Below are 16,064 nucleotides of genomic sequence, written 5' to 3'. Positions count from 1 at the left end.
TCTCTAAATTCCTGCAGGTTTTAGGACCATAATGTACGTACATATAATATGCTGGGGTACCCTTAGGGGGTGAGGTGGAATGTTTAGATTGTCCCTTCCCCATTTTCCGCACACACACACACACACACCAAGGCCATTATTTCCTATTACCACGATGCATCTTATCTTGCTGCACAGTCAATAAATTCAGATGGCGTGAGCCCAACAGAGACAGACGTCCCCACGGACAGTCTTCCTCCCAGTGTGGCTCTGGGGCATATGATGGGGGCTTTTTACAAGAGCTCTCCATACAGCTTTAAACATACAGCTCCAAAAGCTATCCGGTTCCAGAAATCTTCTTTCAATCTTTAAGTATTAGAGACAATGGGGCGTCCCCCAGGCACTTACTGCCAACTTGTTCCATTTTGTAAGGGGACTCTAACCCCTCTTCCCCGCGTCGAGGTAAAGGGACTCTAACCCCCACCTCCCGCATCGAGCGCTCACTTACCTCTCCAGGGGACTCGAACACCTGGACTGGGACTCAAACCCAGGCTGGGACTCTAACCCAGACTACTTGGATCCTGTGCAAACCTGGACTGGGACTTTAACCCAGACCTGGACTGGTACTCTAACCCAGACCTAAGTTGTCAGGGACTCGAACCCCGACAATCTGCACTGGGACTCTAACCCAGGCAACCTTGACCCTACTCAACGGGTAGGTGGATGTTGCTGGATTTCTACGAGCTTCAGCTGGTTCACAGAACTCGCCTTATCGCCGACACAGAGATCAGATTACCAGGCAAGGCTCCTCTAAACCAGAGGATGCGCGCTGCGTTGCCTCAGAGTCTGATCCCCCGCCAGAGAGTCAGACAAAGCCCCGGCGGAGTCGCCAAAGATGTCAGGGACTCGAACCCCGACAGCGATGTTCATTGTCTGACCGCAGAGTGACAGGCAACACCAGCAAGGTCCGATTAAAAGTTCTTTATTGACAAGTGCACGCATCAGTAAAGAACAGCCCGTATCCAAAAAAGAACCAGCCCCCTCTTACAACTGAAGTATAGGTTATATAGACAGTTCCGTCGCGTCACAAATTATTCATTTCACACAACCCATATCCCACCCCCCTTTGGTTAGTAACAAACCCTAATAACAAAGCACATGTGTCTTTCTTTATAATGTAAGCAAGTCGTGATGCCCCAGCAACTTTCTTATCAGCATGGTTGCCAAGCACCAGAAACTGGAAGACAGGAGTTAACAATGAACCTAAGACAGAAACAGGGAGTGAATACAGGGAGGCTGGCTCCCTATCAATCCTTCAAACACTCCCCTCTCTTATCTTACTTTTTCCCAAGGCTTTGTGAAACATGCTGCTTCTCAGTATTTTTCCACGCTGGGATTACCCAGAAACCTCTGTTAGCCTGACTTCAGTCAGGTTGGCATAACTGGTTTTGTGCTATATTTATTCAGGCCTAACACCAACAAGATCAACATTTTAATTTAATTTTAAATGCAGCTTCTAAAATATTTTGAAAACCTTGTTTATTTTACAATACAACACTAGTTTAGTTATATAATATATAGACTTGTAGAGAGAGACCTTCTAAAAACATTAAAATATATTACTGGCACACGAAACCTTAAATTAGAGTGAATAAATGAAGACTCGGCACACCACTTCTGAAAGGTTGCCGACCCCTGTACTAGAGTTTAATTTAAGGAAATTTACTTAGCATGTTTTGACATGAGATGTTGACAATTTGTGTTTTAACAGTTACACTTTTTAACTTTTTGAATCTGTGACTACTGTGATAAAAGAATTGTCTGACTAAACTATTGTCTGAACCCCCCCCCCCCAATTTCCCACAACTGTGAACAATAATATTGATAACAACTGAAACTGTGACAGTTTAAATAGATAAATATATAAACATTCTTACAAATTAATATTAATCTTATCTGTCAAAATTACATATTAAATCAAATGAATTCTGCCAAGGCTAAATATCACTCCTTAGACATGCAGTTCTGTCAGCTCAGCAGGACAAGGGGAAGCTGATGTCCACGTGAAGCCCCAGTGACTCCCCCCACACACACCAGCAGAGGGGGCTGATTGTAGGATCAGAGCCTTGTTGGAACATTTCTCACCAAAGCCCCCAGGGCTGGAACATTATGGGTGATCTGGCTCCAGCTCAGTGAACAGCCTGAGTCAGTTCCAGGAAGGGAAACACCCAATTGCTGCTGCTGCAGGCGGGGCATATTTCTGAGCTCAGGAAAGTGAAACTAACCCTGTGACGCTGCCCAGAGGGAGCCATGGCCACAGACAACCCCGTGGAAAGTCTCCAGGAGGAAGCTACGTGCCCCATCTGTCTGGAGTATTTTAAGGACCCAGTGACTATAGACTGTGGGCACAATTTCTGCCGAGCCTGCATCGCCCAGTGCTGGGAAGGATCGAATACAGACATCTCCTGCCCTCAGTGCAGAGAAACTGTGCAACAGGGAAACCTCAGGTCGAACAGGAAGCTGGCAAATGTTGTAGAAATGGTCAAAAGGTTGAGTTTACAGGCAGCAAAGGGAGCAGGAGAGGAGAAGGTGTGTGGGGAACACCGGGAGACTCTGAAACTGTTCTGTGAAGAGGATCAAACTTCTGTCTGTGTGGTTTGCCATCTGTCCCGGGATCACAGAGATCACAGGGTGGTTCCCATAAAGGAAGCTGCCCAGGAGTACAAGGTAGGGAATTGCTGTCAAGTTTAATGGGTAATAACTCTGGATTTTAATTACAGGCTTATTTCACTGAAAGTTGCCTATCATGGGTGTGATGCATCATTCAGCTCTGTAAAGCCTTCAGTGCATGGGAGATGCTATAACAAAATGAATGATCTGGCAGTGTGGTGACAGAATTAGAATATCAAATCTTCAAAGATACTTTATGTGGGAAACTTTTCTCTGAGATTCTGAATGTTTTTCACACTCCGCTTCCACTGCTGAAATAAGAGGACTTTTTACACCACGGCCGGTGTTAACGATCAGTGAGGTTTAAATCACACGAGCTGCAGGCCAGTCTAGGTGAGTGTGTTACCTTCAGACTGGAGAACTGATCATTTAAATTTCAACACTGTTAATTATTTCGTTCCCCTGTGAGAGCGGAGAGGGAGAATTACAGCGGAGAGGGAGTCCGGGGGTACATTCTAGCCCCATGAGGGGAGTTCGGCCCCAGGAGCCCCTTGGAGACAATCAGCAACTCCATCCTGTTTTGAACAATGCACCATTTGAACAGATCATGTGTCTCCTTTTAGTGACTCGTGTGGGCGGAGCTTATTTTGTGGGTGGAGCTTCAAAGAATCCAGCCACATTTGCCCCTCCCCGGTTCTGATCCCTACTGTTTATGACGCTGTTTTGCTGGATGCAAAGGCTGCTTTTCCGCCTCCTGTCTCTCACTAGTCCCTGCTGGCTCCATCACTCACTGCTTCCCTGCAGCAGCACTGCAGGGGTGTCACCGAACAGCTCCCCAGGAGCTCTCAGCAGCAGCCTGGGCCCTTGGGCAGAGGGGAGGAAAGAACTCGAGGGCTCAGAGAAAAAGTGAAATGGGGAGATCTCAGCAGGCGGCTCTGGGGGGCTGCCAGGGGTGTTGCACAGAGCGGGGCTGGCGGGACAGGAGCACGTTGCTGTGTGAATGAATCACACGCTGTCAAAGGGGAAGAGAGCCCTGGGTTATTACAGCTCTGGAGCAGTTATAATTATGGGTGACACATTCCCCCAGACCGAGTGTTCCCTGGTCCTCACTGACCTCCAGCCACATCACAGCTTCACCCTCTGCAGTTAATGGGACTGCGCTGGCTCAGGTGCTCGGCCGCTGCCTGAGGGAGGCCACATGGGAGCCTGGACAGAGGAGAGCACAGTGGGGTCTTGTTCCTGGCCTGGGTCTGGGTACAGGGCAGCGAGGTGCTGCCCCAACCTCTTCACTGGCACCGGCAGGAGGGATCGTTCAGAACCTTCCCAGCTGTTTCCCCTCTGGCCTGTGTTCAGTGATGTGAAGCTTTAGCTCAGACATAGGCTCTGAGAAGTCCTGAGTATCTGCAGGGAGCAGAGCCCCTGCTCTGAGACTGGCGTCTCTGGTCCCATGAGGCCTTTGGGGCAGGCAGAGCCCAGTCTGCTGCCTCCTTCCAGGATATTTACTGCTCGTGTATGAAATGCCAATATGGACAGAACTGTCCACCCATCGGACAGGCAGACTAATGGCTGTTTATCACACGTGATGTCCCTGCAGGAGAAACTCCAGGGAGCCCTGGGCCCTCTGAGGAAGGAGCTGGAAGAGGCCCTGGCTCTGATGTCTGCAGAGGAGGAGGAGATCACAGAGTGGCAGGTGGGTGTCCGGGTTTATTCCTCCCTGAGCCCTTCCCCCTGCAGCGTTCCCAGGAAAGACGGGGCCATAAAGCTCTGGGATGAGGTTACGAACGTGCTCTGGTTGTTTGCTCCGTTGCACAGGCTTGGTGCCGGCCATGGGCAGCGTGTGCCTCCGGTACTTGGGGAGGCCGGGCATGAGTGCGGGAAACTCCCTGGCACCCAGATCATTGCCCTGCCCATTGCTCCACCCCCATTTCTCCTCTTCTCCCTGAGGCCCCGCCCATGCACCACTCCTGCTCTGCTCCATGCCCGGCTCCCACTCAGCCCCCTCCCCAGAGGCTCCCCGCTCACCGTTCACTGTTGCAGCTCGCTCCTCTCCCCCACTCCCTCCCCCAAGTCCCCCTCGCCTGCTGCTTGCTCCTTTCTGCCCCCCTTAAGGGTGAGTGATGCGGGGGAAGGACGGAGAGGAGCAATTGGTGGGGCCCCCCCACAGCTGATGGGCTCCCTAAAGGCTGCGATCCCAGGGGCACTGGGCACATGGGCATCGGGCACTCGGCCAGGCTGGGTGAGGCCATAGCCAGCCTTGACAATGCCCTGGGCACCCAACACCCATGTGAGCCCCCGGATGCACCCAAAGGACTATTAGAACCCGCCCTAGTCCTGAACATTGCAGCCCTGGGAGCAGGTTGTCAAAGAAGGAGCATCGCCTACATCCCACTGTGATGGCTCCCCTGGGTGTCTGAGTGCCCAGCACTTGGCACCCAAATCCCCCCATGGATGCCCTGTGTGGCCCCCTGTAAATCTCTCCTGCTCCGTTGATTTCTCCCCACTCCCCTGTGTCCATCCCCTGTGTCCATCCCCTGCAATAACATACTGCTGCTTTACAAAGCACCCTAGACAACCCCGCTATAGAACTGGCCATATGAACTCTGAACTAAAAGAAACCCATTATGGTACATTTCCCAAAGAAGTAAATCTCCTTACAAACCTGATACTGATCTAATGCCCTGCTTCATGGACAGAGTCCCAGTCTGTGTAAGTCAACATCTGGCTCATGTTTTCTCTGTGCCTTTCCTATTCTTCTATTTCAAGGGGAAAGTGAAGAATAGGAGAGAGATGATTGCGGGTGAATTTAACAAACTGCACACACTGCTGAGAGAGGAGGAGCAGCTGCTTCTACAGAGCCTGGAGGAGGAGGAGAAGGAGACTCTGCAGAGACTAAGGGAAAATGTAACCAAACTCTCCCAGCAAAGCTCCTCTCTGCAGCAGCTGATCACAGAGCTAGAGGAGAAGTGTCAGCAACCAGTTGTTGAGCTGCTAAAGGTGAGATGGCATCAAAATTCTCCACCCATCCAGAATTAGAACTCAGATCCCTGTGTCTGGATTCCAACAATTAGAGTAAATGTGTTCTGTGGTTTACTGACAAACAGAGCATCAGGCTAAGGGCTCCATCAGTTCCAAAATATTCCAGTTCATGTTCGAGGGGAATCTCCTCATGGAGACCCAGTGAGGCCATGGGAGATTAAATGGATGATACATCTATTTTCTAGATGAAAGTTTGATGCTCAGAGTGAAACTCACACAGTTTTATGCACATTGTGTTAATACAGAACATTGATTCTTTTTTTTCCTTTCAGGATGTGAAAAGCACATTGAGCAGGTGTGTTTCCTATGTTCATTGCTCTTATATTCTTGGTGGTGGTTCTGGGATGATGTGTGTACAAGCAGCTGAGTGATGACGGGATGTTTTCTTCATAGGAGTGAGAATGTGAAACTCCAGGAACCAGAAGCTGTTTCTACTGACCTGAAGAACGTGTATAAAATTTCCCTTGACATGGGGGAAGCGCTGAAGAGATTCGGAGGTGAGTGGATTCTACTGGGACATTCAGCTGTGTTGTGCCTGGGGCTCTGGACAGAGCCTGGGACCCCAGGACACGCTTGAACCCAGTTGACAGGCTTGGAGCTGTGATAGCGGGAGGCTGATGTGCTCAGTGCTGGGCAGTTTGCCTGCTACTTACAGCCACCTGCTGGTACTTGCCCAGGTGTCTGACCAGGCCCCGTCACTCTGATATCCTGACCCCTCCATGGCTGAGCTACTGGGTGTCCCTGAGCCAGGTGCTGTGAGGCCTGGACTGGGCCCATCGTGCTGGGAGCTGCACAGACGGGTAACGGATGATGTGTCTGTGCCTCTCTCCTGGGACATGAGGGCTGCGTTGTGTGGCCACCTCTCAGCACTGCCCCAGCCCCCATCAGCCAAGGCTGGCCCAGTTTATGAGCAGAGGAGGGGCCAGTCTGGCTGCTGACGTCTGACCTGGGCCGTGTGTTACTGGGTAACAAGCTGAATCCTACGGGCCCCTCATCTGCTCTGAGCACAGCCCAGTGTCAGGTTGGGTCAGTGGTTTGCTGCTCAGTGAGTGAGACTCATTCACAAGAGTGTGACCCTGTCACAACGGCGGAGTGTGAGCTGCCCCCATCCAAATCCCTCCCACAACCCCAGCACCGAGACTGTGGGCAAAGGCAGAAACCTGACAGTGAGGAGGGACGGAGAAGAAACTAAGGCAGAGGAGAGGGGGGTGGGAAGGTTCAGTGAGCTCGGTCTGTGATTGTTGAACTGGCCCATTCCTCCTACCCCCGCCGCTCCTCTCTTCCCACCCACCCCAGCAGGGGACAGTCGAAGGGGCCAAGCTGGGTGTGTCTGTCCCGGCTGATGGAGGCTGTGCAGTCGGTGCCGGCTGCAGGGCCAGGATCTCAGTGCTCCGGGGAGCAGGAACCCCAGGCTGTGGGGGAAACAGCTTCCTGTCTGTGAGTGGCTGGGGCCAGCACATCCCTGCTCCCCTCACTGCTCCCAGCCCAGTCTGTGCCCACTGGGCCCTGAACCCGGCTGGGCTCTGGGCCATTCCACACCCCTGGCCCCTGAGCCTGTCGGGATCCTGAGCCAGTCAGCTCAGTGCCTCGTTCTAGGGGATCACCAGCCTCTGGGGAGCCTCCTGTCAGCCCCCCAGAAGCCCCTTCCTGGGCAGGGTCCCAGGCCCTGAGTCACTCGCTGGCTGCTCCAGGCTGGCCAGGCCCAGGGTCTCCAGCAGGGCAGTTGGTGCTGGCACCGCGCTCGCTGCCAGATCTCCCAGCCCCTGACCCAGCCCGGCCTGTTGTCCCAGCGCTGACCACTCCCCTGCGGGTGGAGACACTGCTGCTCTCAATGGCTGAGCCCCTCTCTGTGCCGCTGCCTCTGCTGCTGTGCTCGCAGGCTCAGCCCGTGCCAGGGCCAATGCGGCTGCTGGGGCTGCTCCTTCCCTTGGCACCTGGGTTCTCTGTGTCTGGGGCAAATGGCGGGTGAGTGGGCAGGGACCTGCTCAGAGACACACGCCCTGAGCTGCACCCAGACGGCAGAGACCAGCCAGGGCCGGGCAGCAAAGTGCCACCGCGCTGGGATTAACCCTTTCCTTCCTCCCACCCCAGCAGCCCCGGCTGGTCAGTGCCACTCGACTGCCCATGCTCTGACCCCAGGGACCCGGGTCCAGCAGCTCAGGGGAGTCTCTGGGTGAATGTGTGGGGCACAGTAACCAGAGCTCCCTGCACCCCAGGGTCCCTGTGTGCAATGGAGAACGTCCTGCGCTGTCATGCAGCCCTTAGGGGCTGGGCAGTGAGTGTTGTTATTGATACCCTGAAATGGCTGAGGCTGGTATCTTGGGAAGCATCTTGCCTCAGTTTATCCTCTTCAATACTCCTTAAATCACGCCTCACAGTCCAAAAGATCTGACTGAAAAGTCCCCTGCTGGGGTCCGCTCTGAGTCCAAGTAAACCCCGAAATAAAATCTTTTCCCTCACTCTGCTCCAGCCTCCAGCTCTCACTCCAGCTCCTCACTGTCCTCAAGTCAGGAGCCCTCAGTCCCTCCCGGAGCTGGTCTTGGATTAGTGTCCATGGTGGAATCGGACGACTCCAGCCCCCACTCCTGGAGCTGGGGTCATTTCAGACTGTGCCTTTATTCTCTGCATCCACTTTCTCCAGCCGGGGGCAGCTCTCCAGGGCTCTGTTCTGCTACAGCTGCTGCTGTCATTGTCGTCTCTGGCAGTTTCTCCCCCTTAGGGGAACTCCTCTGTCTAGGACAGTGGTCGCCAAACTGTTTTGGTCCTGCCTTCCATTACCTGGTTGGCGCCCCCACCCTGGGAGCTGCTGTCAGGAGCTGGGCCAGTAACAGGGCTCTAGTCGGGGCCAGAAGCTGTGGGCTGTGACTGGGAGTGAACCCGCACTTGGGGCAGGAAGCTGGGGGCTTCGGCCGGGGGCGGAACCATGTTTGGGGCTGGGGCTGCAGCTGGGTTCTCAGCCTGGAGCAGGGCCGGGAGTCCGTGGCTGAGGTCGGGGCCGGAGATGCAGCTGTGGCTGAGGGTGGGGCCGGAGTGGAGCTGGGGGCAAAGCAGGGCTGGGTGGGGTTCCCCTCCCACCACCCAAGGGGGCTGGTCCAGGCCCTGCCATGCCCCCCAAATGTTCTTCCACACCCTCTAGGGAGGCACAACCCACAGTTTGGGGAACACTGCTCTAGGAGCCCCTTCCAGGCTCCTTGCTCTGGTGAGCTCTCCTGGGAGCTCCTCTCCTCAGCAGCTTCCTGTCCCTAGGATCCTTTCAGCTGAGCCCTGGTTACCCTTTATCAGCCTCATTAGCTGTTTCGCTGCCGACTAGCCACCTAGGGATTAAATTACTTCAAGTTCGGTCTGGGTTGTCTCATTCTCCCTTACAGCTGCCTGTCACAGGTGGTCTGGTCCCTGAGTCCCCTAAAAGGACCAGCCCTCTTGATACATTTCCCCCCACCCCCAGAGCCAACCTGTATTCAAAGGGAGGCTTGACCGTGGCTGACACTTGGTTATATTCTGCTAGAAAAGTTTCAAACTCCAGGGAAGTAAATTGGTGGCCACTTCCAGGAGCTGCATGGAGCTAGGGCAGGCAGGGAGCCTGCCTTAGCCCTGGGCCCCCGCTGCGCCACTGACCAGACTTTTAATGTCCCAGTCGGTGGTGCCAACCGGAGCCGCCAGGGTCCCTTTTCGACCAGGCGTTCCAATAAAAAAACAGATGCCTGGCAACCCTATGGACAGGTGCCAACCCTAGGTCCTGTCCACATGGCCCACTAACACCCTGCTGAGCCGGGTACATGCAGCCACATGCCAGCCCAGGCCCCTGGCAGAGACGCTGAGCTGCCAGCTGTCATAGTCACTAACAGTGTTAACTCTGTCACGTGCCACTCACCAGGCTTAGAGCCCCCTGGGCCCAGCCCCAGGAACTGCTGTAACCTGGAACTAGAGCAATGCAGGTCTGGAAGGGCCCTTGAGAGGTCACCTAGTCCAGCCCCCCACACTAGGTCAGGGACTGGACTATCCCTGGCAGGGATTTGTCCAACCTGTTCTTACAAACCTCCAGTGAAGGGGATCCCACAACCTCCCTTGGAGCCTGGTGCAGAGCTTCACTGCCCTGAGAATTAGAAAGTGTTTCCTCATCTCCAGCCTCAACCTCCCTTGCTGCAGATTGTGCCCATTGCCCCATGGACAGGCCCTCGCCCTGCCCGCTGGGGCACTGGCTGTGTCACCAAGCCTGAGCATCGCTGTTATTGCACTGAATGGCTGGGGGCACTGGGCTGGCTCAGGGGGGCAGTGAGGGGAGCTGGGGCCTTTCACTCCCCAGTCACCGATATCAGCCCAGGCTTAGAGTCCAGTTCCCAGCAGACAGGAGCTCACATCGTAACTCGCTTTAACGGCAGCCTCACCGGCCACCTCCGCAGGGAGGCCAAGGCCTGAATGGGCCGCAGGGACGATTCCTCCCCAGGGAGAGGCTCCGTCAGATGTCAGGGCTGAGTCACGTTGGCAGGACAGTGGGGGGCTCACATGGCCTCTGTCTCCTTATACCCTCAATACACAGAGCTCCAGCAGATGGGGTGCAAAACCCAATTCGTATCCCCAGCACCGATCTCACTGACACTGCCCCAAGGGTCCTCTGCTACTGGGGTTGGGGGGTGATAAGGGGCACTGGAAGAGGGGGCCCAGGGGGCCATGGCGGCCATGGCCCCATCACTTTTACCAATGGGAGGTCTATTCCCTCCCACTTTTTACCAGCTGTAATGGTGAGCGAGGATGGGGGAAGGGACCGAGAGGAGAGACCAGGGGGTCAGGGTGTTGGGGAAGAGGTGGGGTGAAGGCAGGGGCTCAGGGAGAAGGGGCAGTGTGAGAGCGAGGGTTCAGGGGTGCGGGGACAGGAGCTCAATGAGAAGGGCTGGCACGAGTGGGTGACCCCTCTACTTTGAGGGAGCTTCCATCACTCCTGGGGAGAGCACCATCCCCGATCCTGATCCACGGGCACATCTATGTATTTGCCGGGTGTACAGAGCTCTCTGTGTGGAGACACTTTCACGCTCACCCAGGAACCTGTGCTGGGAGGCCCCACTGCCCAGGAGCCCGAGGGCTCTCACTCCCCTGCCCTGGGGGTGGAAGGAGAGGCTGCTGTTCCCCATCCCAGGAAGGGGGTGAAGGGGACGTGGATACAGACAATGTCCCCTCTTGCACTGTGAGGGGCAGACCTGGCTCCACGCTGGGCTTCAGAGCCTGAGCTCCAGCCAGAACCTGAAAATCTATGCGGCTATTTTTAATTCCAAAGAGGGAGCCCCGCAAGCCTGAATCTGTCCACCCTGTTCCAAGACTCGCTGCTGCAGGCTGTGTAGAACGACCCAAAGTGTCTCCAGAGTCTGGATGTGAAAGTTCCCAGTGTGTCTGTCCCAGGGCTGGTTAATGAGAGCGGGGGGGGGGGGGGGCTGGCACAGTCGTTAGATGGAGACACCTGAGCTCCTGGGGCTCTGAGACGGTCTCTGTGACTGTTATCCGCTCTGGGAGATGCCCAGGTGCAGCTGCAGGGGGTCTGTGCCGCTAGCATCGTCCATGGAAAAAATGGCTCTGGGCAGAGAGTTCAGGCTGGAGCCAAGTCTCCATTTTCAGCCCGATTTGTGGGGGTGAGATCAGGGGCCCAGGGGGCATTTGTCTGCCAAGGGCAAATTAAACAGCAGCTCTGGAGTGTTTCACAGCTGATGTCCTGAGCCTGGCCTGCCTGTAACTGCGTTTCTGGGGATGTTGACAGTCTCTCATTGCAAGTCATTGGGATTGGGGCTCCTAAGTTGCTCAGACAGGTTTGCAGTGGAGCTGGGTGAAATGTTTTGGACAAATAGTTTATTTGCTGCAAAATTATATTTCGGGTCAACAAATTATTTGTGAATCCATGTCAGGTTCGCTGACTCGTTTCAGTTAAGAGAAAAAGGTGCCGCCGCTTCCCTTGTAGCCTTTAGCTCAGTGGCTGGGCCCTCAGCTGGGAGCCCCTGGTTCAATCCCCCCGTGTGATGCCATGAGAGCTCGAACCGCTGGGCTCCAGGTGTCTGATGACGTCCCCCTGTGTCCAAACACTGCCATGAGCACTGGGCCAGAGCGTGGGGGTGAGAATGACTCTGCAGCCCAGTGGGTTGAGCCCCCACCTGGGAGCCCAGAGTCCAGCTCCTCTGCTTCACTGACCCTGTAATTATTGATCCATAACCCCAGTGAGGGGAGGGGTTATGGCCCCTGGCACAGCAGTGTCTCAGGCCATGTCTACCGGGGTTTCCTTGCACTGATGTAGCTGCACCGGTGCAAACCCCTAGTGCAGACGCGCTGTGCAGGTGTGAACTGGGACTGGTCCGCGGTGCAGCTTCTCCCAGATGGAGGGGGCAATAAGTGGGGAAATGCCTCCTTCTCTCCCCACTGTCCTGGCCTTATTAGCAACAGCCCATTAGTGCGCATTTATACCCCTCCCCCAGAATCTTCCACTGTAATGCCCCCCACGTGAGCCCAATCCAGACAACTGACCCCATGGGGGTGGGGCTCAGCCTGGCAAGGGTAGGGGCTGGCTGTGAGGTTTTCGTGGCTGGAAGGTGGGGCCCGTGGGGCCTGCCAGCATGGAGAGTCCCAACTGCTTCCTCTGGGGCAGAGGTGCACCCCCAGTGTGAGTGGGGACAGCACCGACCTGGTCTGAGTGAGAAACCAACCACACGTGGCCCGAAAGCAACAGAGATTCCCTGGGGCCTTCCTCTTCCTACCCCCTCTCTGGCTCCCGCCCCTCCCTTACCCTTCCCTCACCCCTGTGAGGGACCCTGGACCCTGCGTCTATTCTGACCCCTCACCAACATCCCTCCCGCTCTTCTCACTCCCTTTCTGCTCCCCTGGGCCCCTGCCCCTCTACTCCCACTTTGCCTCCCTGGCACATGCCCCTGCCCTCCACCCATCTCTGCCCCACTGGAACAGCCCATCCCTTCTCCCCCTGCCATCCTGGCATCTGCCCCTCTCCCCCAAACATCCTCTGCACCCTGGAGCCCTCCCATCACTTCACACCCCCGCTATGTCCTGGCATCCACCTCTCCCCTTTCCCTCCTCTGTGCCATGTCTCCCAACTCTCCCCTCACCCTCCTCGGCTGTCCTGACTTTTGCCCTTCTCACTCCCCTCAGCCCTCCTGACACCTGCCCCTCTCCCCACCCTCTCTGACCCCTGGCACCCGCCCCTTCCCTCGTCCCCCTGTGCCCACCCCTCCTCTAACCCCACTCTGACCCCCTGGCACCTGCCTCTCCCCAATCCCCTCCCCTAACACCTCCCTCTGCCCACCTGCCCTGCCTCTCACCCCTCTCTGCCCCCTGGTTTTTGTCCCTCCCCTCCTCTGCCCTCCCTGTGTCTGCCCTTCTGCTCAACCCCCTCAATCCCCTGGCACCTGCCCTTCCCCTCCCCCCCCCCTGCACCCTTCTGCTGCCTGCCCCTTCCCTCCCTCCTCCTGCCCCCCAACACCTGACACTCCCCTTGCCCCCTTCCTTCCTGGTGCCCAGCCCCTCACCACCCTCTGCCCCACTGACCCTGCTCTCCTCTCACCCCTCTGCCACCATCACTCTGCCACCTTCTCTTTATTTCTCACCCCTGCCCCTCCCCTCACCCTCTGGCTCCATGACACCTGCACCCCACAGCACCCCTCCAGTCCCCTGGTGCCAGCTCCTCCTCTGCCCCAAGTCCCAGCTCTACCCTGGCCCCATCTGCCTCCCTGGTGCCTGCTGTTTCCTTTGCCCCCTCTGCCTGCCTGGTGCAAGTCCCTTCCCTCACCCCCCTGGTCTCAGCCCTTCCCCTAACCTCAGCACTGCCACACCCCTCCCCTCACTGTGTCCTAACCCTTGGGCTTCATCCTCCCTCTGCCCCCCTGGTGCCCACATCTCCCTGCACACACCTCTGCCCCCCTAGGGCCTGCCCTTCTCCACACCCCTCTCTGGCCCCCTTCTGCTCACCTGCTCCCTCACCCCCCATTCTGCCTCTTTGGCACCAATGCCTGTTCATTCGCTCCCCCACATGGTTCCACCTCCCCACTCCTCATCGTCCCACCCCCTGGCACCTGTCCTTCCGCTTGATTTCCCCTGCCCCATTGGAGCTCCTCCCATTCCCCTTCCCTTGCTTCCCTGTGCCCTCTGGGGTCCATCTCCTTCTTCTGCCCTGGTGCCCACCCCTCCCCTCACACCCTGCAGCCCCCTGGAACCTGCCCTTCCCTTCACACCCCTGTCGTCCTGGTGCCCCTCCCTTCCCTTATCACCCCATAGCCCTTGTGCCTGCCCCACCCTATGTCCCTCCCTCCACCCACCCTGCCCTTGATTTCCCCTGCCCCACTGGAGCACCCCCATTCCCTCACACCCCTCTGCCCCCGGTGCCTTCCCCTTCCCTTGCTTCCCTGTGCCCCCTGGGGTCTATCCCCTTCTTCTGCCTTGGTGCCCACCCCCTGCAGCCCCCTGGAACCTGCCCTTCCCTTCACCCCTCCTCTGTCCCCTGGTGCCTGCCCCATCCCTTGCCCCCGCAGCCTCCTGGGGTCTGTCCCATTCTTCTCCCATGGAGCCCGCCCCTCCCCTCACCCCCTGCAACCTGCCCTTCCTTTCACACCCCTCTGCCCTCTGGTTCCCGTCTCTTCCCTTATCACCCCATAGCCCTTGTGCCTGCCCCACCCCTATGTCCTTCCCTCCGCCCCAGCTCCTGTCACCTCCCCCTCCGCTTTCCTCTCCCAACATCAGTCTGTCACCTCCCCTCCCCTGCCTCCCCCACCACCTTCTCACCCCTCCCCCTGCTCCTCCTGCCCTTTCCCCTCATCGTCTCCTCACAGGCAGAGGGGCCCTGACTCCCCTCAGGCAACGACCTCTCCCCCTGCCCCAGTGATTAACGGGGACGCAGGTTAATTTACCGTTTATCCCAGTGACCAGCCCCTGCCCCCGGCCCTGACTCTGTGACTCTCTCCCCAGTGGACGTGACTCTGGATCCAGACACGGCTCATCCCAACCTCGTCCTGTCTGAGGATCGGAAACGTGTGAGACTTGGAGACAAACGCCAGGATCTGCCCAACAACCCTGAGAGATTTGATCCTTATGTCTTTGTCCTGGGCGCTGAGGGGTTCGCGGGCGGGAGGCGTTACTGGGAGGTGGAGGTGGGAGACAAGACATGCTGGAACCTGGGGGTTTGTAGGGAATCTGTGAGCAGGAAGGGGCAGGTCACAGGCACACCTGAGGATGGATACTGGGTCATGGTGCTGAGGGATGGAGGATACAATGCCTGCACCTCCCCCGCAACCCCCCTCCCCGTGAGCATCATGCCCAGCCGGGTGGGGATTTTCATGGACTATGAGGTGGGCGAGGTCTCGTTTTACAATGTGACTGACAGGTCCCATCTCTTCACTTTCACTGACACCTTCTCCGGGCAGCTCCACCCTTATTTCAGTCCTGGTCTCAACCCTGGGGGTACAAATGCGGCTCCCCTGATAATCTGCCCGGTCCCAGCTCAGGCCGGAGGGAATCTCTGTCCCTGACAGTGACCCCGCCGCACAGACTGGCCCCTCCCAGCCCTGCTGCTCTTCCCGTCCCCAGTGGTGGGGGCCAGTTACTGCAGCAACTGGACTTTCTGTGCTGACTGGACGCTGCCAGTTTCCCTTTTCAACTGGAGTCAAAAACTGGACACCTGGCAACCCCCAGGCCCCACCTTTCCCCGTCCCCTGCCCCAGGGGTAGCAGACAGTGGTGGATGAGAGACATTTATCCCCGTCAGAATTTTCTGCAGTGAGATCTCAATGTAAAATATGAAAGAAAAAAGATTTAGAAAATATTGTAACAAGGTGAAAATACAAGAATATTTTAATTTACATTTAAACAGTACTTCAAAAACAAGCATGTAAACATTTTTAGAAATGGAATTATTTACATTTATTTTTTGATTCTTCCATCTAATCTATATTGAAGTTTAACTTCTCTAAATAACGTCATTTGTATTTCAACTGTGGAATACAAGAAATGCAAAACATTTATCTTAAAATAAAGTATTAAATTCTCAGACTGGGTTGTTCAGTTACAATGTACATGTGTTATAAACATCACAACTACACACACGTGCAGCTGCTCTCTCTGTTTCCCCCTCACCCGCTTTATTGTGTTGACTGGTTCTCCCTGGCAGGCAGAGCACATACACCCACCTCCTGCAGTACATCTTTGAAAATTAATAGGTTAAAAAAATGATAGCATTAATTAAGCAATATATTTAACTTAACTCACACATGATTATATAATAGTCTTTGAACTTCTGTCAGCATTAATTCATGGGACTTAACTTTCTAGCTACATATAATTGTTAATCAAGATGTGACCCTTCCTTTCTTTTTCTCACATCAATTAAGAAAACACAAATGCTCTCTT

General features: G+C 55.6%; 1 protein-coding gene across 1 annotated transcript in view; it reads left to right on the top strand.

Moving 5' to 3' along the window:
* The window catches only part of LOC123346691, a 97,477-nt gene extending 82,229 nt beyond the window's left edge, over window positions 1–15,248 (top strand). Inside the window, exons 10-15 of the mRNA XM_044984163.1 lie at window positions 2,284–2,706; window positions 4,244–4,339; window positions 5,413–5,643; window positions 5,958–5,980; window positions 6,079–6,182; window positions 14,629–15,248. Of these exons, the coding sequence (XP_044840098.1) occupies window positions 2,284–2,706; window positions 4,244–4,339; window positions 5,413–5,643; window positions 5,958–5,980; window positions 6,079–6,182; window positions 14,629–15,188 (1,437 nt within the window). The 3' untranslated portion in view covers window positions 15,189–15,248. The remainder of the gene's footprint in view (window positions 1–2,283; window positions 2,707–4,243; window positions 4,340–5,412; window positions 5,644–5,957; window positions 5,981–6,078; window positions 6,183–14,628) is intronic.
* The last annotated feature ends 816 nt before the right edge of the window (window positions 15,249–16,064 follow it).

This window comes from Mauremys mutica, chromosome 12 (assembly GCF_020497125.1).
Source record: "Mauremys mutica isolate MM-2020 ecotype Southern chromosome 12, ASM2049712v1, whole genome shotgun sequence".
Lineage (NCBI taxonomy): Eukaryota > Metazoa > Chordata > Testudines > Geoemydidae > Mauremys > Mauremys mutica.
This window is presented reverse-complemented; position numbering and strand designations above follow the sequence as displayed.